At 32.9% G+C, this 22,545-nt stretch overlaps 1 protein-coding gene across 10 annotated transcripts in view; it reads left to right on the top strand.

The window, feature by feature from the left end:
• LOC138705895 (cyclic AMP-responsive element-binding protein 1-like) overlaps positions 1-22,124 on the top strand; it is a 55,436-nt gene extending 33,312 nt beyond the window's left edge. For all 10 annotated transcript variants that reach the window (XM_069834637.1, XM_069834642.1, XM_069834639.1 and 7 more), the window contains 3 exons: positions 8,652-8,795; positions 11,810-11,897; positions 19,569-22,124. In XM_069834637.1, coding sequence (XP_069690738.1) covers positions 8,652-8,795; positions 11,810-11,897; positions 19,569-19,716 — 380 coding nt within the window. In that variant the 3' untranslated portion in view covers positions 19,717-22,124. The remainder of the gene's footprint in view (positions 1-8,651; positions 8,796-11,809; positions 11,898-19,568) is intronic.
• Positions 22,125-22,545: the final 421 nt, after the last annotated feature.

Genomic DNA, 22,545 nt, shown 5'->3' with positions numbered 1-22,545 from the left:
AGATAAAATAAAATAAAGGGAAAAATATACCGAGATAACTAAAACAATTGACGAAATTTGGCAAAACTTTTCACCAAAAATGGGTGTCTCTATTTATAGTGAAGTTCTTTTAAGCTATTTGAAATGATTTCTCTTTCTTTCACATGATACTGAAACAAAATGGAAGTGGTGCAGAGAAACACATTGTTAATGCAGATCCGTTTGAAGGGTACAATGTGCATGTGTTATGCATTTGTTTGATTATTCTATATAGTTTCTGTGACTCTGACTTTTGAATTGGTTTTGGAATTTTACTTCCTATCGAATTCTGGACGTGAACAAGCTACTTTTTCCTCCTACTTTTTAAAAATATAAATTCTAGCACTATTACTAATAAGTTACTTTAAATGTTAACATTTAAACTAAACAATTTAATGATACTACCCAGTTACTTTAAGTCTTGATCACTGCTGCATTACCCTAGATGTGTAGAACTAGTTAATGTCAATAAAAATCAGCTTCTGTGCTTTCATTGTTTATGTTCACTTGAACACTTGATTAAAACTTTATACTCTCTATAATTAAAATTGCCACCTCCATTAGATATATACTAACTACATTCTCACAAATGTGGAACAGCAGTAGTTTGAAGAACACTGATGGGCCCATCTGTCATAAAGGTACATTACCATTTTTTAAATTGTAACACTTTTAATATTTTTAACTATAGAAAGTTTTAAAATTTCTGTTCTTTCTTTCTTTCTCTTCTTTTACATAGCTAATAATTTCAAAATAAGTGAAGTTGCCCTGCGTTTGTTATAAAAACAAAACCGTGTGTCAAATTTTTTGTTGTCTTAGATTATATTCATAGTCTAACAAAAAATATTTTGGAATATAGTAGAAAAATCGGGAAAGAAAATTAATTATACTTTGTAATTTGAAAATTCATATAAATTGTTTTCAAAGAGTGTTGGAATATAAAGTTTTGTTCACTATTGTAATTCTCCCTCACTCCTTCCACTTCTGCAACAGGAGGGGATGTGACAATTCTGTTTAAGAGAAATTTTCTTTTATTTAAGTTAGATTTCTCGGAGAAAAATAGATGTATAATAATTACTCAAAAGGTATGTCTGCTATAACAGAAACAAATTAAGCTGAAAGCGACGGCTACCTGTGGTTTCATGTAACAAATAATTAAAATGTAAAAGGTAAACATGATAGAGAAATTGAGTTAGTTGCAGCTTATTATTCCTTCAGAAAGACAGTGCTGAATGGAAACGCCAAAAACCGACAAGACTTTTTAATTATATAGCAAATTGACTGTACTGCTTTTTAAAAGTCTTCCTGTAAATTCGACACTCATAAACAGTATTTTTAATAGTGTGCAGTTCACTTGTATTTCTGCATTTCGTCATGAAAGTTGATCTTACCATCGAAATTTGATTACTTATCACAGACCAGAACTACAAACAAACATAACTACGTGGTTTCTTTGTTAAATTGTTGATTTTTTTTCATGTTCAAATGCTGTACTCTACATGATAAACTGTCCATCCGAGTGGTTATGTCGCAGAATCATCGAAATGAGGGAAATCACGTGACAGTTATTTACTTAATCGAGCCCTTTTCTTTTAGTTATTTTAAACAGTTATATAATATTATGTAGAAAAGACGCCATGTTAGTCTCACAGCTAGAGCGTTGGACTTATAATCCTGTGGACCCAGGTTCGATTCCTGGTGTATCCCCATTTATAACTTGTGTTGGACAAGCCCGTGGTCCAGGTAACACGGGTTTTCTCCATGAACCTCTGGTTCCCTTGTGGCATCCCAAAAAATTCCATAATAATCTCATCACTGGTGTAGTGTAAACCAGTCTCCTATAGTGCATCCTGGGCAGTGACTCTTTCGGTAAATTGGTTTGCGTAACTGGCTTCATATGGGTGAATGACGTAAGCCAAGTACCTGCCATTGGTTAAAGGAAATAATAATATTATGTAGAAATCCAATTCCAAACAGCAAATATTTTAAGGTAATAGCCGAGACAGTTCAGCCACAAGGCTTCACAGAGGGGCCACAGGAATGGGTGGGGGAAACCAAGATGTGACATAATCACTCAGACGGACAGTAGGTACATACATGTAAGATACCAAGAATTAGCATATCTTTATACTGGAAAGTGGTAGGAGCATGCATATTAGACACACACACATATTTGTGAGAATGTAAAGTTAGTATATATCTAACGGAGGTGGTGTGGCTGTGTTGTGGTTATGTCTGTGATTGTGTTAGTGTAGGTGATGGTGGGTGTGATTTTGATCGTATTTGTGTTGCTGATATGGCTTCACATGAATTTAAACTTACGCAAAACTGTGGTTATATCATAGGCAATTATAGTTTGGGAACACAGTGCCAATACCCAAAATCTTTATATTAATGTAAAGTTGAGACATTGAAACTTTATAGTATTCCTGCTTTTCATAACTGCAAAATCTTTATTACCAAATTACAGCCCTATTTATTCAGCTGTATCTTTAAATGTGGTGATTTCCCTACATTTATGGCAGGCTTTTATTGATCCAAAAAATATTAGCCTATTTTGTCTTTGTATTTAAAATGCTGATTGACCTTTGTATATCAAGGACATTGTTAGATAACAAGTTCAGTATGTTGCTAGATTCAGTGTCAAGCAAAAAGAATTTAATATTAATTTTGCTTTTATTTTTTAATGAAGAAGGGGAAAGATAAACTTAGTAACTTAAATATATTATAATATAGTCAGTAATAAAGGAGAAATTTTAAAGTAGTTTGACTTTGAAGAAAATTTGGCTAATTAATGATAGGCTTTAATTTATTTGATGTGTAAGTTATTTCAATTGAACTTTTGAAAGATCTAATTTTCTGCCCAAGGGGCGTGTATGATGTATAGTTTTAATTTTATTATTATTTGTTTTCAATTTACAGAACACTAAATTCCATATTAAGATAAGGTTTTATAATTTCTTTTTACTACCTGTGGATACTTAACTGTGCGTCATTCATCTATGTGAAGCCAGTTATATAGATCAATTTACTGACTAGTTCATTACCCAGGGTGTGCCATAGGAGGCTGGTCTATGCTACACCCATGATGAGATGATATGTTGATGGAAATTTGTTGGGAGATGCCACAGAGAACTGGAGCTCTCGGAGTAAATCTCTGGACCATGGGCTTGCCTAACACATTATAAATCAGGAGTATACAGCCACTAGACTGCCATGGCAGTTCTGGATTTTATAAATTGTTCTGCAGTATTTTTAGAGCAATGTTAGTTATCAAATGCTATACTCCCTCCTCTGTTTTTTTTTTTTTAACACTACTGATGTTCATCATCACATTTACATATTATTCACTATAGGGTTTCATTTTCCTGAAGATTTAAAAGTTCTGCAATACTCCAATACTCTTAGAAATTTTTTCTGTTGTAAATCATTAGAAGGTGCATGAGATACATTAGTTTTAGTGAAATTCGAAAATGAACAGTCTTCTATTGGAAAAGATTATGAATGAATCGATGCAAGCAGGATACAGTTTTGAAATTATATTTTCGGGCAGTATGAAGTATTGTATTATTATCATCATCATCATCATCATCATCATCATTATTATTATTATTATTATTATTAAATTTCCACTATTTAGCTACAAGGTTTTAACTACCATAATATATAGTTTATACTTCTTATTATTTGGTCTGTGGTGATTAATAGATTCAAATTGTTTTTAATTTGAAGCTTTTGTAGTGATTGTCCGTGTTTGAAGCATTTACTTTAAAACTGTAAAATTTGCTCACCAAATGATTGGAAATGTAGCTATCCTTGCAAATGCAGAAGATCTTTTCCCTCTTAAGATTTAGCGATAATTGCTTGATATTTTTGTTGATTGCAGTCCACATTTTCGAAGCAAAATTTGATGCAGATTCATTGAACTATTCATTCGGTCATTGTGAATCCAATGGTCACGTGGTAAACAAGCTCACTCATCTGCTTCTTACTGCCATCTGTGTAGTCAAAGTGGCTGTTCAAGCATATGCAGTAAGGTCCCCTTATTGATTGCAGCATTACGTAAAGGCTACATGATCAGTTCTTGAGATATTAATAATGACTGGATATTTATTTTACAGACCTTGTACAGCTTTATAATGAATCAAAGAATCTATGTACAAGATTTGTCATTTATACAAACTAAGGCCACCACTGATCGTGACATGAGTGGGCCCAGGTTTAAATCCTGGTTAAGACAAGTTATGTGATTGTGGATTTTTCCGCGATTTTTCCTTAGCTCAGTAAGAGCAAATGCTGGGTTACTTATGACACTGGACGTTGGACTCATATCGCTACATTATCACCTTCATTTCGCAAAGATGCTAGATAACCATTGCAGTTGATAAAGCATCATAAAATAAACCAAATAATAAATAAATAAATTAATTGCAAATCAAAATTAAATGAGGCCCCTATTCATTCTTAATTAGACATACTCTAGTCCGTTTGTTGGTATGTGTATATGTGTTTTTTCTTTTGCACTGAGTTTACACATAACTAATACAGTTCATTTGTTTGTAATTTAATAAAAAGCATCAAACAGTGCTAATTTTTTTCACTAACATTCTTAACCTCTTGAGTCCTGAGAGAATAGTAAACTACACCACACTTCATACAGGATTATAATATAAGATGTATGTGTAGAGACCCGAAGTATAGTATAATATATCTGCATTTGTGCCCTAACTGTAACTTACATAATCTTTTCAGCATTTTTCCTCATTTCAGTGACTTTCCTTTAAGTGTAGAATTATATTGAACTTTAAAACAATCTCAGGACTCAGGAGGTTAAGTACTTTTCGTTATTCTTTCTTGAAGCAATTTTATCGAGTCACTGATACCATTTATTTATTAGGTAATAATGCAGTGGATAAGAATACAGTAGTTACAGATGGTAAATAGGAAGAGGTTAGTAAATATTTATGGTCTAGATATACCGATAGTGAGAAAAGTTAACAATAGTAAATGGTCTTATCTTGTTGCACTAGGCCTCAACTACAAACTTTATGTTAGAGAAATGTTTATGGGAGGAGACTGTAATATTTATTACTTCTCATATTGTGCACTTGCAAAGTAGTTGCTTTTAATGTAAAAGTATACAGATATTTTACTGTATTATATTCTACATGTGGAAGAATATGAATAATGTGCTTTAAAGTTGTGCTTGGGCATTGGTTGAAATTCCAGTTGGGCTGATTATCTGATAGAGTTTTTCCTGAGATTTTGTCTAATTTTAAGATGAATGTCAGATAATTTAATTGACAGCAGCCTTTGGACTCGTGTCACTAAATATCTTACTATCACCAAATTGCACTAATGGTAGATAACCTGCGAGCTGATACAGTGCCATTAAATAACTGATCAAAGAAGAACATGACTTGTCTTTGCTGTAGCTTTCAAGAACAAAAATATTTATTTTGATCAATAATCTATTTCATATTTTTACATTTTGAAATCTGAAGTGACTGATAATGCAGTTATGTAATTCTCAATGTAGAGAACATATTATAACATTTCTATAAATTTAATTTCACTAGAGGAAAAGAACTATAAAAACGGCATTTTTACACAGTGTTTCTATTGTTTTACTAGTAAAAGCTAATAAAAGTGTTCCTGTTATATAGGGTGTTTCCGAGGTGGTGTTACAGACTTCCAGGGATGATGACGAAGGGCACATGTATCAATTTGAGATAAGGAACCCTGGTCCAGAAATGACTGAGTCGAAAGTTATAAGCAAAAATAGTTGTGTGGAAATACAATTGTAATTTGGCACCACGTGCCCTCCTTCCCTTAACCTTTGGAACAATCGTGGATAGATGGTATGGGCCGGATCTCTCCTACATGGGTACTTGGCCCAATAAAATCTGTGAGCTTGTCTACTGTTCCCATTGGCTCATCCCTATTCGAAAATCAGGTCTGGTTATTCCGCTCTCATGTACTCCATTTCACTAGGACTGATCGACTGGACACTGCAACTTGTACACATACACTGCTGTCTACAGACGTGCATATCAGGACCAACCATGTCCGTTACACATTACACTATCTGCATTGCTTTAGTGTAGTTTCCTGTTCCCACCCCTCAGACAGCGCACTGAATGGAATACTGTAAGCAGACAACGTAAGCAACATCAGATGAATACAGTATGTGTAAGATGTACAGATAAATACACATAAATAAGGTGTACAGAGGAATAAAATTATGTCATTTCCACACAACTATTTTTGTTTGTAGCTTTCGACTTGGCCATTTCCGGACCAGGGTTCCTTATCTCAAATTGATACATGTGCCTTTCGCCATCATCCCTGAAAGTTTGTATCATCATCTCGGAAACACCCTGTATATTAATATCACGTAAAGTGAATGAATGAATAATACAGTTAATTAGGAATATAATGCTTTGCTGATTATTTCTTATTTACCCTTCTCACAGCAAAAATATTCATATTAATTTATTGTCATAATCTTTTAATAATAATAATAATAATAATAATAATAACAATAATAATAATAATAATAATAATACTTTATTGCCAGAACAAAGATACATATTGATTTTTTTATATAAGAACTCTCTAGCACCCTCAGAAAGAATAAGTTATATACTTGTGCTCAGGGGGCATTTCACATAAGTTAATGTTAAGACATTTTATTGAATAACAGAGTAAAAAGTAATAAAAGAAGACAAAACACATATCACAATAATTGAACTTTAAATTTTCTCTGTTAACAGCAATTTTTAATAGATTTTTTAAAATAAGGAGCATTAGCAAATTGTATGTTCGGGATTTGATCTATTATCATGTTATAAAGCTTTGGACTGAAGTTGCTACTGTGATTATACTGCGTGTTCAGTTCAAAGTGTGTCATGGCTCACCATATGCCATCATGTGGCTAGTCGTTGAGCCTAGAGAATTCAATTTTCCTACACTTCCACAGAGGTGTATTATGTATGTGCCAGAGAAGTTGCCTAGCAAGTACGGCGTTCATTCTGAAGAGTACCTACCGATACGTATGTTAACACCTGTAGTGGCATGAATGTGAACTGTTTGGAAACACGTACTGAGGTGAGTTTTTTTCTTACTGTCGGGATATGTGGAGAGGGTTAAGACGATTACTTATGTATTTGTTGATATTAACTTCGACGGTCAACATGGACACGGAACATTTGATTTCTATTGTGGAATGTTGCCGTACGCATCTGATGATAACAAATACCCTGCGTACGACTTGTCCACGCAAAACACAGTTTGAAAGAGGTTATGGTAGCACATAGACCGTACAGACCGCCATCTGTTGCTACAACATTCAAGTTATATTGTACACGTTTTAAGTTCAGATTGAACGCCTTGATTAATAGGCAACTTCTCTGACATAAAAGCTGAAACTCGCTTCAAATCGCTGACTCACAACAGTGACGTCATGACACACTTTGAAATGAACACCCAGTATGCTACAGTTGTAGTACATTTAGGAACTGTCAAGCATATGTTGTCTGATCTTTTGGTTTTATATTTATGTGAATATAAATTAAATATATTTCGGTTTTTATGTACGAAATTCAGTAATACCACAGTCTAGTATATACAGTCACGAAGCTTCAGTTGTGAGAGTGCTAGAAACAATAGACTGTGCCGGTACTATTTCTCATTGTCTGTAATGAGGCGATATTAGCGATTCTAGTTCTTAGCAACTACCTATGGATGCATATTTACTACATATTGAGCTTTGTGACTGTATAATACTAGACTGTGGTAATACATTATTATAAATTTGATGGAAGTCAAATACTTTAAATTCTGAATACAGCAGCTCTGAAAGATAATCAAGAGGTTTATTAAGGCATATTTTATTATTATTTTCTGTAGCAGAGTTATTGGCATGAGGGAGATACTATACACACTACCCCATCCTATAATGCCGTATTGTAATATAGCTTGTACTAATGTGAGATAAATCAGTCGTAAAGTATGGACAGTCAAGTAATTTCGAAGGATAACAAAATAGTGAATAATTTTTCTTAATCTATTGCACAGAAAAGAACATGTTTATCCCAATGTAAATGTTGGTCGATTATTATTCCGAGGTATTTAACTTGAGGAGATTCATTTAGAATAGGACAGTTTCAACTATTGGAAGAACAATTGGATGTATGAATTTTTAAACACGAGCGAATCAGGAGATTTCATACCATGAGATATTAACGAAAATGGTACATCATTATTGTATTTCCATTTTTCATTGCAAGTTCTCAGAGTGGGTACACAAGTATATCTTTCACTGTTCATTATTTTCTGTTGAGTAAAGTACAGGTAAGCATAAGTTACTTGTGCATTGTTGTTGTGTAGTTATAGACTATGGTATTATTTGTTGTCGTCCCTAATTGAATAACAGCATTAAGAATTGCGTTGCTTTCTCTATTCAACATGGATTGAAATTATTGTTATCAACTTGATGGTATTGTGGATTATGTTTCAGAATTATTCATTTTGAATGTTATCTATGTAAAATATTTACTGAACCATGAACTTAAGACATAAAGGTTTCCTATTAAATATAGCATTGTTGTTGGTTATTTGTTTTATTACAGTGATACCGGCAGGAGCAATTCAAATTGCAAGTCAGGGAGAAACTGTACAGGGGCTTCATACGCTAACAATGACAAATGCAACGACAGCGGGAGGAGCAATAGTGCAGTACGCTCAAGGGCAGGACGGTCAGTTCTTTGTGCCTGGTACGTGAATGTATTGTTGAATTGAATTTTGTGACACATGCATGCTACATTGTATAATTTTATAGTTGTGAGAAAATAATTTAAAAAAACTTGAAAATATTTCAGTAGGCTCACTTGTTCATGAAATATATCATGCGTAATATTTAATATACATGTATAATATGTATACTGCATAGACCCAGAAACAAAATTTGGGCCCTTATTTTTTTCACATAACTTGTAATGAAACTGCATTGGGACACTGTCTTCTTACTTCACTGTTGCACTGTAAAGTCATGGTTTTTATAAAAATAGTCTAATTTAAGCATACATATCCTAAGCACTCTACTATGTAGTTTACTAGTCAGCTAGTTGCTAGTTACTAGTGTATAGTATAGACTTGAACTTTGGGACATGACCTAAGCTGTGTCAGTGAAAATATGTAAACAAAATTATTCACATGTTGCTTTCAAGGGAGTAATATTATTATTTACAAATATCTTGTAGAAATTTCTTTCATGATAGCTGTTAATATGGAGACAGTTTTCATAATACTGTAAAATTTCAGATATCAGATAACAGCAAAATAAGTTTAAAGTACTCCTGAAATTGCATACCCCATAATTTTGTTTCATATGATCACAGTTCCTCTTGTGTAAAATTTGAACTTAATTGCATGACTTTAACCTGTGCCGACTGCTTTGAAATTTTAACTTCATTTAAATTTATTGATGATTAATGAATAAATTAATTTGTATCGTATATAATAATAAATGAAAATTTAGTTTAATTGTGCAATTTATGCATTTTCTTAATAACTACACAAACATGTTAAATTTTAATACAACTGGCATTTATCTTCATTGAATGTCGCATTCAGAATATGTACTGGTAGCTCACACATAAAAGCTGACATTGGAAGGAAGTCATGCCTATAACTATTTTATTTTACTTAAATGTATTGTGGTTTCAAATACTTCGTATTTGCTGTGTATTCCTAATTATTCTTGTGTGATATCTGGATGTTTTTTTTTTCTTTCTTGCACATTTTAATTCCTCAGAAATTGCTATTTAATTTGAAATTTCTGTACAAAACTGCTGAAAAGTAGATATTACAATTTCAGTAAGATGCAATATAAATTTTTCCTGAATATTGAGAATAAATATCATATTATATTTTGAGTGATCAGTTTTATACTTTGAAGTATGGTCTTTTTGAATTTGAATAAACGGCATTAAAAGAAGGTTTCATCTCCTAACACTCCATATCGCCATCATAATCAGCCACAGATTTAACTTCTAGTGTTTAATGCAGCTTGTATCACATTAAATTTCAGTGATTTCTTCCTACAGTCTATGTTTTCAGTTATTCTCTCAGCAACATGCATGATAGATAATTCTTTTGATGGCTTATATTTGAGATAATTCTTTTAATGGCTCATATTTGTTGGAGAAATAGAGTTATGACCAGGAAAATTGGGGGTATATACTGAAAAAAAAAAGTGCATTAATCATCCTTGTTCATTATAGATTCCACTTTGTTCCTATGTAAACTCAGGTCTCTAGGGGAAAAAAATTATTCATTGGCCATTAATTATATGCTTGCAAAAGAAAATATCTTTTAGTTTAGTTAAATGAAAAATTACATATTTTGCTTCTTTAAATATGTAAGTATATTAATATTATTTACATGCTTACGTGGACATATGATTTTATTTGTAATGCATATAGTTTTGTAAATAATGACTGAGATATGTTTGTGGATACTTTTAGAGGTTTGCATTTCTTGTCTCTTTCGTGCATGTTAGTGTTTTGCATCATGTTTAAATGTGTTTGCATTCATACAACCAAAAATAAAGTAAGTTCTGGTTTCTGTTGTTCTTATACATGATTTTGTATGAGAGGTGCTCAGAAAGTAATTTAATAAATAGGCCTACTTCAGTGTAAATTGTTACTTGAAGTTTTGTATATATGAGTCTTATTTTTTTACATAGTGTTGACTTTTATGACCTTACATTAACTGGATTCAAAAGCATGTTTGATGGTAGTAGTAGCAACAGCCTTTGTATCAGTTATAACCGTATTTTCGTATTGCCATGATTTTGTTCGAATAATCTGCCACAGTTTGAAGGAAACTAAGCCGGAATGTTACAGAGAATGTGGTTTTAAGCAAGATGAAACTACAGTTTGCTCTTAATCCATGATGGACTATTACATACACAACTGTGAGCTTCATAATAACTAATTTTCGTAATATTCTTGCTTGGATGATGTGTTCTAAGTGCTTTTCTTAGCTTGATACACTGAAAGTTATGAGTAATTTCCAAATGTTACAACTTCTTCATTATGGAATTAGGCAGTAGAGTCTTTTCACTTCAAGAGATAGAAATGCTTCAACGTGAACATCAGAATTATGTCCTCATAGTCTAGAATGTGTTCCTGATCTTTGCTCTGAATAAAAGTTTTGACTTAAAACTAGCATCTCTGAATTTTACCAAACTTTTAACCACAAAAAATAAAATGTTTGATTCTCCTCTTTTTGACATCTGATTTTGTTGTTAGTAGTGAACTTTATGAAAGAAACTGTTGTGCTTGAACTCTTATGCACAAAGGACATTCATTTTGCAACACACAATTTTTTTTTTCGGAATATATATATATATATATATATATATATATATACACACACACACTATATTCCTTTCACGTGTTAAAATTGATGTATATACAAATTTTCTTTGCAAAAAATTATATATGGAAAAATGCTTTCCTCTCTGGCCATCTTTTAAGTGTAAAATGTAAATAATATTTTGCTGTAGTTCATGTTGGTATTCACTGTGCTCTATTTTATAAAGTTATTCTTTCATTGGTGGATATCATTATGACCTTCCCAAAATTACGTACTTTAGTAGGTGTGATCTTAAGCATTTGTAGTTTTCTTTGAAACATTCTTTATAAATGCATGTGTATGAAGATATGTTTAGCATGTAATTAGCTATTCATATTTGTATAATTTATTTGTATGTTGTTTATAGTGGTAACACAAGGGGGAGGTATCGGTGGCGGGCCAATTATAGCTGAAGACCAAGCAAGAAAAAGAGAGATGCGTCTACTCAAGAATAGGTGAGAAGACAGCACATTTTAGTTTCTACACTGTGCGATTTCAAATAGTTTATTTGTATGTTATAGAACTTGTAGAATGCTAGTGAATGCTGATTTGGATTTCAGTGGGCAGTACTTTGAACTTTTGTAATACTGAATATTGATTTTTTTTTTGTTTGTTTATTATACCAGTTGTCAAAAGAAAATAATGTGTTTCTCCAAACAAATGGATTTCTAAATTTTCACTAAAACATGTTCTGAGCAACCTTTATATTGAAAAAGTAGCTTTCAATATGCCCTCTATCTGTTTGTGTACAGCAATTTCTCCCAACTATTTTATGGCTTTTGTTTGTATTCAGTATTGATTTATAGTTCATTCAGGAATGATGCACATAAAATATAACAATTTTTACTAAAAATTAATGGGCCTTCATTTAAAAAGTCTAACATAGACTGGGGATTTACTCAAAAAATCAACTCAAACTGTTTTTTCATGAATTTGTTTACATAAAATCAGATAATAAATGAAATGATGTAGACAGTGTATCTACAAAAACGTTTATCAGATAAATAATTACCATTTACATAATTATAGAGTCTATCTCAAATCGAAAATTATGAGACAAAAAATTTCAAGGCTTAAAGATGTCTACATAAATGACTTTGAAAAATTAGCATATACTTAGTTATTACGAAAAAAAAAAATTAGAAGTACAAATTTAATTTCATTATCTACAGAATTACACCTCCAATTTTAAAACTTCATCGAACAAAATGTTAAGAGTCTAAAGATGTATAGGTGATTTACTCTGAAACAATAATGTAATCTTAATCATTATGGATATAGGGAAAAAATTAATTTTGCTACAAAATATTTACTTTTTTTTTGTAAATGAAATCAGAAAGTATTTTCAGAAATCTTTATCACCAATTATAATTTAAAATCGAAGCATCATTACAGGAGCATCCTTTACATACATTGCCTTCCATCTGTAAATTCCCATTAGGAGATGATATTCTTTTGGAACCATCAATTTTGATGATTCTGTTTTGGATGTAGGTTTTGAATTGATTTTCGGGAAGAGGACATTATGTCTCAGTGCTTTGACCTAGAAGATCTGTTGCACCAACTCTTGAGTTAGACTGACTACACTATGGTTTGCTGCATAAACAGGTTTCGAGCAAACAACCCTTCTCATCCCTAGACAGCCTCCTCCATGCTTCGCTAGCCAGTGTTTCGAGAATGCTATGGAATGATGATGAATAGAGATCGCATGAAATATTGTATATGCCTAATATGAGAAAATGGGAGGAACTCGAGAAAGACCCAAATTGCGACCAAGTCCACCACAAATGTTACTATGATTTCTCATTCGAAAAATCCCAGGCCAAACCAGGATTCGAACCCGGTCTGAAGATCTGACCACTCAACCACTGTGGGGGTGCTTGAATGTAAAACAAAGCTAAACATTTTACAGTGCTCGAAGTTATTGCCAGTGAACGTCTCAAACTGGTGCCCTTTTAGTTTCGTAGTTACCTTTCGCTTAGACTCTAGCAAGTTAGGTGTAGTATTTTAGTGTGTAGTGTGAGACTGGTAATATCATCAAAAATAAAATTCCAAATTCTTTAAGAAGAACAATAGTGGCTATATTCAGACTAGTAACTGGACATGCCTGCCAGTGCATCTCTTCAGGATTGGACTTTATACATCATCAAAATAAGTTCTCTGTAGAGAATAAATTTCAACTATGAACTTGTAGCCGATATTAAACTGCAAAGCTATCAACTTTTCAGATGGAAGTGTTAATAACATCCCAGACTGGCATATTAGAAAATAAATGGAGAAAATCCAGTGTTCTGAGCATTTTATGAATTAAATTAACTGAAGAAGGCAACAAACAAACTTCTGCTAGAAATAACTCGGAAGTCTTTGAGAGTTGCGTAATTTGCTTTGTTGTATTTCCTTTTAGATCATCAAAGTCCATCTGAAATAGTATCCTCAAAATCTGAAATGTCAGAAGCATATTCTCTTTGTAACACACTACCTGGTCTCCTGTGATGGCTGAATGGTCTTATGAGTTAAGCAGTAAACTTATTTGCTGTATGTAGTGTAAGGAAATCTGTATACAGTAGATCTTGAATAGATACCATTATAATGGTGGGGTTGAGTTGGCGCTGCGTCTCATGTAAATACAAATAATCTCTTTTTCTTTTTTTTGTACTTTCTTTCGTCTGCTCCATTCACTCTTTTCACATGCATGCACACACACGTACATGCGCGCATGCGTACATTGGGTTTCCAGTATGAGAAAATATGTGCAAATGTGAACGTTGTAGGTACCAGGGAAAGGTAGGAAAAGCAGTGGCATATTTAATATTTTTGTGTTCCAGGCACAATGCATAATATGCGCCCCCTCTCCAAACATATGTTTTAATGCCTATGTAATAGTTTTAAAATAACCTGGAATATGCTATATGTTGTTAATAAAATGACAAAAAAACATATACTTCAGTCTGAAAACTTATGAAGGAAAAAAACTCACCACTCACAGAAGTTTATGGCGATAACAAACTCGTTGATCATGTCTCCATAGTTGAGATGATCATCACTTAGGAGGTCATCTTCAATGTGAAGAATGGACAAGGTGTTCAGTCTTTTCCCAGACAAAGTAGGACGTAGGTGTAATTTCAGTCTTTTAAGAACCGGAAACGAGCATTCTGCTGAACAATTTGTAAGTGCCGTACACAGAAATATTTTAAAAGGAATATCAGCATTTGGAGACATGGACTGTAACCACTCTTTATGTAGAAATTTACTCATTTCGACTGGTACATCACGAATCCCATAAGACTTCAGAAGTGCTGCGAAATGTATACAGTCGCTTTCAAATCAGTTTCATATGATGCTTGGAGTTTTGCTGCATGTTCAAAAATAACGTCTGGGGAATTATCCTTAAGTTAACTGAAAACTGTGAAGGAGTCTGACTACTTTTATGAGTCTGATTGTATTTTTATAACTTATAATTTTTTCTGTATTTTTATGAGTCTGACTGTATTTTTATAACTTCTTTTTTCTTCTCGTTAATTCAGTGTGCAACTTGCCAAGTATTGGGAAAAAACTTTTCAAGTCTTAAATTTCTTCCTACCAGTCATAAGAACTTCAGTGTCTGTTTCTTCATCGGCATGAAGTTTGCATTTCCTTGATCTTCCATAGCTGCATTTGTAGTCCATATCAGGCATCTCCATAGATTTTTGTTTCTAATAGTTGAACATGCTGTGAATAGAGCTGATGAACCCTAAAAGTGTTCATGTAATCCATGCACTATTTCAGTATCTATGTTTACACATTACAATTTAATATTTACACTATTAAATCTCTGGAGTATGTCTTTCCAAACTGTCATTATGAATACTATCTCTGGTTTACAAGTTGATTCAGTAAGCCTGAAGCCTCATTTCGCACCAGTGGTTTCTCACAAGTATTACTGTTAACATGTGTGAGCCTTGATAACCCTGTCCCAGTTTTCATTTAGACTTATACATGCTTCCTTTCTTGCTGATCAACGTGTTTTTGATACATTTTTTACTGTTTTGTTTCATGAAAGAAAGAAATAGTTCCCAGCACTGTGTAGAACCAGAGAAAAAATTATAAATATTTTGCACTAGATTGAAGAATGAGCATGCTTCCTGATAACAGCTTGCAGCATTAGTGCTACTGAATTCAAAGAATATGCTGCACAAGACACATAATGCGCTTTTGGATTTTGTTCTGTAATGCGTGCCTGTAAACGTGTGTAGGCTCCTGACATATTGCTTGCGTTATTGTAAGACTAGCTTTTACAGTCAGTAATGTCAATGGAATGTGTAGACAAGACAGGCTCTCCATTTTCGTTCATGTAGTACCTCAATATGAGAGATAACTGATCAATACATGAAATGTCTGCAGTAGAATCTACCATCATTACAGAGAAATATTTGGCCTGTTTGATATCACTGATAATAATTTATTCTTTTCATTCTTTCAGAAAGCAGTTCTTTTATTTCATCACAAAGTGTTGAAGATAGCTTGTATATCCCTATCCCAAATTTCTATATTGTTCAGTGTGTTCTGTGAGAAAAGGATCAAACTCAGCTATAAGTTCAAGAGACATCACAAAGTGACTTATGTAATGAATAACATTTTTCAGCATGCCCATGTAGAAGAAGTCCACGATTTGTTAGCTTTTCACTACCTTTTCAGAATATTGATTGTTAGGCTCCTGGTTGAGTGTTATAGAAGACTGTATGGCTTAACTCTGCCAGGTTAAATAAACCATTATTATTGTTATTATTATTATTATTATTACTATTATTATTACTATTATTATCATCGTTGTTGTTGTTATTATTATTATTATTATTATTATTATTATTATTATTATTATTATTATTATTATTATTATTTCAGTACATTTTTTTCTGCCTCGACATATGACTCAAAATGATTTTCTACAGTTGCAAGGGATTTTTTTTTTTTTCCTTGTTAAAAGCATCAGTTCACAATTTTTGTGTTCAAGTGTTTTCATGATGAGATATAATACTAGAAATGTTTTCCCAATCTGAAATGCCAAGAGTAGCAATTGTGGCCTTACCTCCAAACAATTTACATGGTGCACAATAAATGGCACCAGTGCTATAGGAATATACTAAGTAATCACGCTGAGTTGATTCACCATTTAAAAGTTTACTATAAAATATATTTTTGTTCAGATACCTGGTTTTACTGGCTATCAACCTTCGTGAATTAGAGAAATCACTGTTACAATTTTGATAATTCCATTGTGTAGAAGAATGTCAATTGTTGACTCTTAACATCACACTGCAGGATCATCACTAGCAAGGTTATTACTTCTTGTAACATCTGATTCGACATATGAGTCTATGTGTGACTCGAATTCAGAAACTTAATTTTTTTTCTTTATCATGAATCATTGCTTCATTTGCATATACTTCTTTCATTACAGCTGCAGTGTTATCAGCACATATAGGCCTATCAGTACTGCTTGAACTCCAGTGACGTAGCCAGACTAATTATTTTGGGTGGGCCAGATATGCAGGGTTTAGAAAGTACCTGACCCATCTCCTGATATTGCAGCTGCCGTTAACTCTCTTGAAACTCATTCTCGGAAGTCTTATTTAATACCATGCAAAATTATGATAAACAACCATGCAAGGCATACCTATACAAACACTTCGTAAGGTGAACTGGAGCTGTCGAGATTTGCTAGCAAAAAAATGTCGATCGCTGATGAGGGTCCTTACAAATCCCAACTTTTCTCCCTCTCAATGGATAGAATTGCTAGATTACAAAGCCTTTTGCTTGACATGATTGTCGAATTTTTCTTCGTTTCAGAGCTTTGAAAAGTTTTATATCATTGCCTTAATGAAGGACGAACATTTCCTAATATCCATTTTTAGAGACTGAGGTGCTTCTGATAATGAATTTGCAAGATCAAGAATATCGTCTAAACATACCAAATAAAATAAGGTGTCAAATTTTTCTAGCTGATGTAACAATTCAGTAGCCTCCACGACTTCCTTCTTTTTATCGCTGCCAGACAATTTTTTAGGCCCAACCCAACACAGTTAAATTGGCTCTTGAAGAAATGAACGCATTTTTTATTTCTTACCTTAATGCTATCGACTGTAACTATTGCTCTGGATCCATGGTTTAGTTTTAATGTTGAGTATTGTCCATAAAAAACGCAAAAGTTCACATATTTTTTGGGTGGGCCTGGGCCCACCTGGCCCACCCGTTGGCTACGCCACTGTTGAACTCGAACCAGCAGCATTTCTTGTGAAAAATGTGTCTACCCTACCAAGCATTTTTAGAACTTTGGCTTCCCTTTCTCGCTTTTCCTTTGCTAATTTACGAAATGCTGCCCCATTTAATTTTGTTTTTGTCACTCATGTTAATGTCACTTGCTTATGTGATTATCAGTCAAACAAAGGAAAAGGATCCCATCTATACTACATGTAAATAAAAATGGATTAACCAGTTCAAAATCGTGCCACACTAGCACAAAGCCTTGATTAGTATACTTTGTTTTATGGCAGACCATGTAATGCACGGTAAGTTTGGAGAACTAAAACTAACACACAACCATTATGACTGACTAACTAACTCGAATTATTTTACCAAACTGTAAAATAAAATTGTTAAGAGAATGACAGTGCAATATAATTTAAATTTAATTATGTGTCTTTATTTTTTCAAGTTGTGAAACTATATGACTGCAAGTTAGTAATAATATTTTTGCACGATCATGTTTTTTTTGTTGTATTTACAGCTATTGTTATTAGACCTTGAATGTTAGAATTCCCACACAGAAACGTGTTGCTAGAGAAACCATTCTTCATAACATAAAACTATACTGAGATAGACCCATTACAGTATACTTATTGTTACTTAGTTACCATTATAGTATAATTTTGCGAAGGCTTTAGAATAATATTGCTCTAAATTTTCAATGCAAAATACTGTATAATGTATTTACAATTTTAAAAATATGATTGTGCTAAAAATTTTGTACAATACACGTTTGTGAAGTGCATTACAAAATCTCGGAAATTGAAAAACAAGCACTAATTTTGTAAAAAGCACTTCCCAACCTTGTATTGTAATATACTATTCAAAAATCGTATTGTCGATTATCGTCCTTACTTTAAAACTCTTTCATAGTTTTTGTCAACTTTTAAGTGCAATTATTTAAAAAAATGATAAAATTAAAATTATAGTGCAAAATATGGCACCTCTTGGCCCATGCCTAGTGGACCTCTTGGTAAATCCACCTCTGTAGAGAGGTAGAGGTAAATTTGTTGTCTTCTCTCTCACATTTAAATTAGAGTTTGCATAAGACTTTCATCTAGCTGTTGATTACCTTATGCTGAAGACACGTCTATAGGCAGATGTAAGAACCTGGTAGTTGTAATGATGTCTTTGTTTTAATCTTGATTTTTACTATTACATATTCGGAGTAGTTTATTTTGCCAGTACAATAACGCACTTATACACAACTAACTTGAGAATTCATTTTAACGATTTAAAAACTCAAATTATTTGAAAATGTAAATTATGAAGACAAGATTCATACAAAATTTTAATTCGTGAGTTGCATATTTCAGTTACAGTGACAGTCCGGTAAAGCTATTTTCATTAGGAATATGAAGTAAACTGAAACTAAACTACTAGTTTCCTTGGAGACATGTACTTTTCTCTCCTGTTATGTTGTATACAAGTTAACATTACTGACGACTATAACGACTATATACCTGTATGCTTCCGTAAATAATGATTTTGAGAGAAAGTCGGATATCTTAGCATAAGTAAAAGCATTTTAAGAAACATATTCATTCATTCATAGTTTTCTGCCCAAGGGCAGGTCTTTACTGCAAACTCAGCATTCTCCAGTCTTTCTTATTTTCTGCCTTCCTCTTAGTCACTGCATATGATCCATATATCTTAATGTCGTCTATCATCTGATATCTTCTTCTGCCCCGAAATTTTCTCCTGTTCACCATTCCTTCCAGTGCATCCTTCAGAAGGTAGTTTCTTCTCAACCAGTGACCCATCCAATTCCTTTTCTTCTTAGCCAAAAATACATTAGATTTAAACATTTACGACTTAATGTATACATTTTTATTAATTCGCAGAGAAGCTGCTAGGGAGTGTCGGAGGAAGAAGAAAGAATACATCAAGTGCTTGGAGAATAGAGTGGCTGTGTTAGAAAACCAGAACAAAGCTCTGATAGAAGAGTTAAAGTCTTTAAAAGAATTGTACTGTCAACAGAAAACAGATTGAGGTTAAGTGTGTTGAACCTTGTGTTGGAGTCAACTTGTCCATCTGTTCTGCCGTCTTTGACAAGAGGGCAAAATATTTTGAATTTCCGCCGTATGTGCAATGGAAATGAACACTATAATTAACAGCATGTTAATTATGTGTTGTTGCGACCAAAAAGTTACCGCGTTATTGGTCAACTGGTTGTTTGAGGTGCATAGCTGTGATTGGCCTTGAGTGCCGTCCCGAGTCTTACTTTAAGTCACTAAGGGAAAATATGCGATAGGATGTGTCTGAGAGATTTGTTCGGTTGTTAGCCATTCTAAATCACTAGGCATTAGGATGGAACGCGTGGGCGTAAAAAGTACCTTAAAACTTTCAATGACCTTCTCTTGCTTTTGTATGTTACAAAAATGAGTTAAAAAGAGCTGTTTTCTTAAGATTGAAAGAAGCGTTGTTAACAATATCTGTAAAATATTGTATTTATAAGTAATGTCAACGATGAAACTGTGAAAGTATGTTTTAAAGAAGGGAAAAGTAACTCGCATTGGCTATTGTGTGTATGAAGGCTTGTGAGGTTTGTAACGCCAAAGTTATGTTATATATTGGACAACCTGAGTGAGGATGCAAAGACTTGTTCCGTGCGCGGAAAATTACACTGTACCTATTTTTTTCCCTCTTTTTTTTTTTTTTTTTTTTTTTGTACAAATATTGAACTTGCATTATACCACTCAGTGTGGTTTCCAGTTTAGGATGTTACTTTGGTACATACTCAGGGGGTAGGAAAGTAATTATGTGCCATACCAATTTCGCGCTGTCAGTTTTATTATTTCTCATAAAATGAAATAGGAATTGTAGTCTCAAGACCATAAACAGCTCTTTTTTTGTGTGCGTTTCTTTTTTATTTACGACTTTCTGTGGGAAAATGTTTATTTAAAGAGTAAGGAATTATATTAACACACTCCCATGTTACATGTTAAAAATATTTCACATTTTGCTTTGAAAGTTAATACGTAAATGGAATCCATATTTTTTCCCTGTTGTGTGATATTGTCATTCTTATTATTAGAATCACTTCCTTTGTGTTTGACAAACATGCAGGGTACAAGACTATTTTAGTGTTTCCTAAAATATCAGTGCTTAAAGTGTGATGGGATAGGGGCAAGTTCTGCCACTTGTATATTTTATGTTGACATAGAGAACCTGATGTAATTTGTGTGACACACACATCTGCTTCTGCTTGATGGTTCACATTGCAGTTGTACTACAGTTGGGAAGAAAGTTACTAATCCAATGTATGTTGCTTCATACAGCTGACTGTGTTGTAGTATTGTCAAATATCTGTCAAAAGACATATACTCCCATTTGAAATATTGTACCTGTGACCTTTGTATGTCTTAGTTTGAAACATATTTTATGTATGTATACTGTTTATATGTTTGTCTTATTTCCACTCACGTTTTATAAATTTTATTGTTTGTCATGTGTACACTAATGTGTACTCATGATATAGTCCAAATGTCAGTACTTACAAGATTTTCACCTCTAGCTCTGGTAGAATATGGAGGTGTCTTTTACTTTAGCCATATACTGTATAATTACGATAGTCCACCATATTAATTGAGGGAATTGTGTCGACTTTAAGAATAGTCTTGACCTTCCTTTTAAGCAACATGTGAAGAAAAACATTGCAGAAGTGTATATGTGTGCCATTCAGATCTCTGAGATCTCGACAGTGCAAACATTTTTTGCTTGATGGGTGTATGGGTATTGGAATTTAATACTAAAAAAAACTTTATTTTTAAATTCATCATATTTGACAGTACTGGTAACAATTGAAATTTTTTAATTATAATACATTATTTTTTTAAATTTTAAATTCACTGAAAGTTAAGGCCAAATTGGGTTAAAGTGTTGTGGTTTAGTGGAATCATTTACTTTCCCCCTTTTGCGTTATACTTTAAGCTCTGTGTCTCAGTTGATAATATAGTGATTGCATATTAGGAAACCTTGTGCTTCACCAGTAGTGAATGTGTGCAAGGGAACAACAAATACTTGAAATTCACAAGTTACTATTGATTTAAAAGCTGAGATAAAAAGAGAAGAAAGTTACTGTTAGGTTTATTTAGTATATTTGTTCATACTTTACACCTGTACACTGATGGTAATAACAGTTAAATGACATTAGCATAAAAGAAAACAAAAATATCAACTGATTAATTGTAAATACTTGTATTTTTACATATCAAATGGGTGGTCTCTTCCTTGTATGAAAAAATCAAGGTACTGTATACCTTGCTGCAAACTGTTGCCTTCTTTTGTAAACAATCGCCATGCCACCATCATTTTATAAATAGCACATGTTTTGTAAATATAAATCTATAATGTAGATGTTGAAAAGAGAGAATATAATCTTTGGAAAGTACATGCTATTCATGAATTAATTTATTTCAGAATATTTGCAATTTTAGTGTTGCTTTTAATAGAGATATGTATACATTAATGATAGTCTGTTGTTGACCATCAGCAGATGCGTTTATGCTGAGTCTGTAAGGTCATGTCTATCGTCTGTGAAGTTGAACATCATTTCCATTAAAATTCCTTCCCAAGTTTTCTGTAATTATTACAATTCCTACGAACAATCTACGTCTGTAGAAATGGATGAGTGGTACCATATACATGTACTGTCTCACTTTACAGATAGTGCATTTTAATTCAGGGGAACTGAGAACAGGTTTCGTATTGGGAGAACTGACATTCTCATGCCAAAGTTTTCTATTGAACAAAGCTGACTTCATTACTGAGCAGAGCAGTCAATTGTGAAATACATAATACCGAAGGTATGATAAAGAT

This window comes from Periplaneta americana, chromosome 9 (genome assembly GCF_040183065.1).
Source record: "Periplaneta americana isolate PAMFEO1 chromosome 9, P.americana_PAMFEO1_priV1, whole genome shotgun sequence".
Classification (NCBI taxonomy): domain Eukaryota; kingdom Metazoa; phylum Arthropoda; class Insecta; order Blattodea; family Blattidae; genus Periplaneta; species Periplaneta americana.
This window is presented reverse-complemented; position numbering and strand designations above follow the sequence as displayed.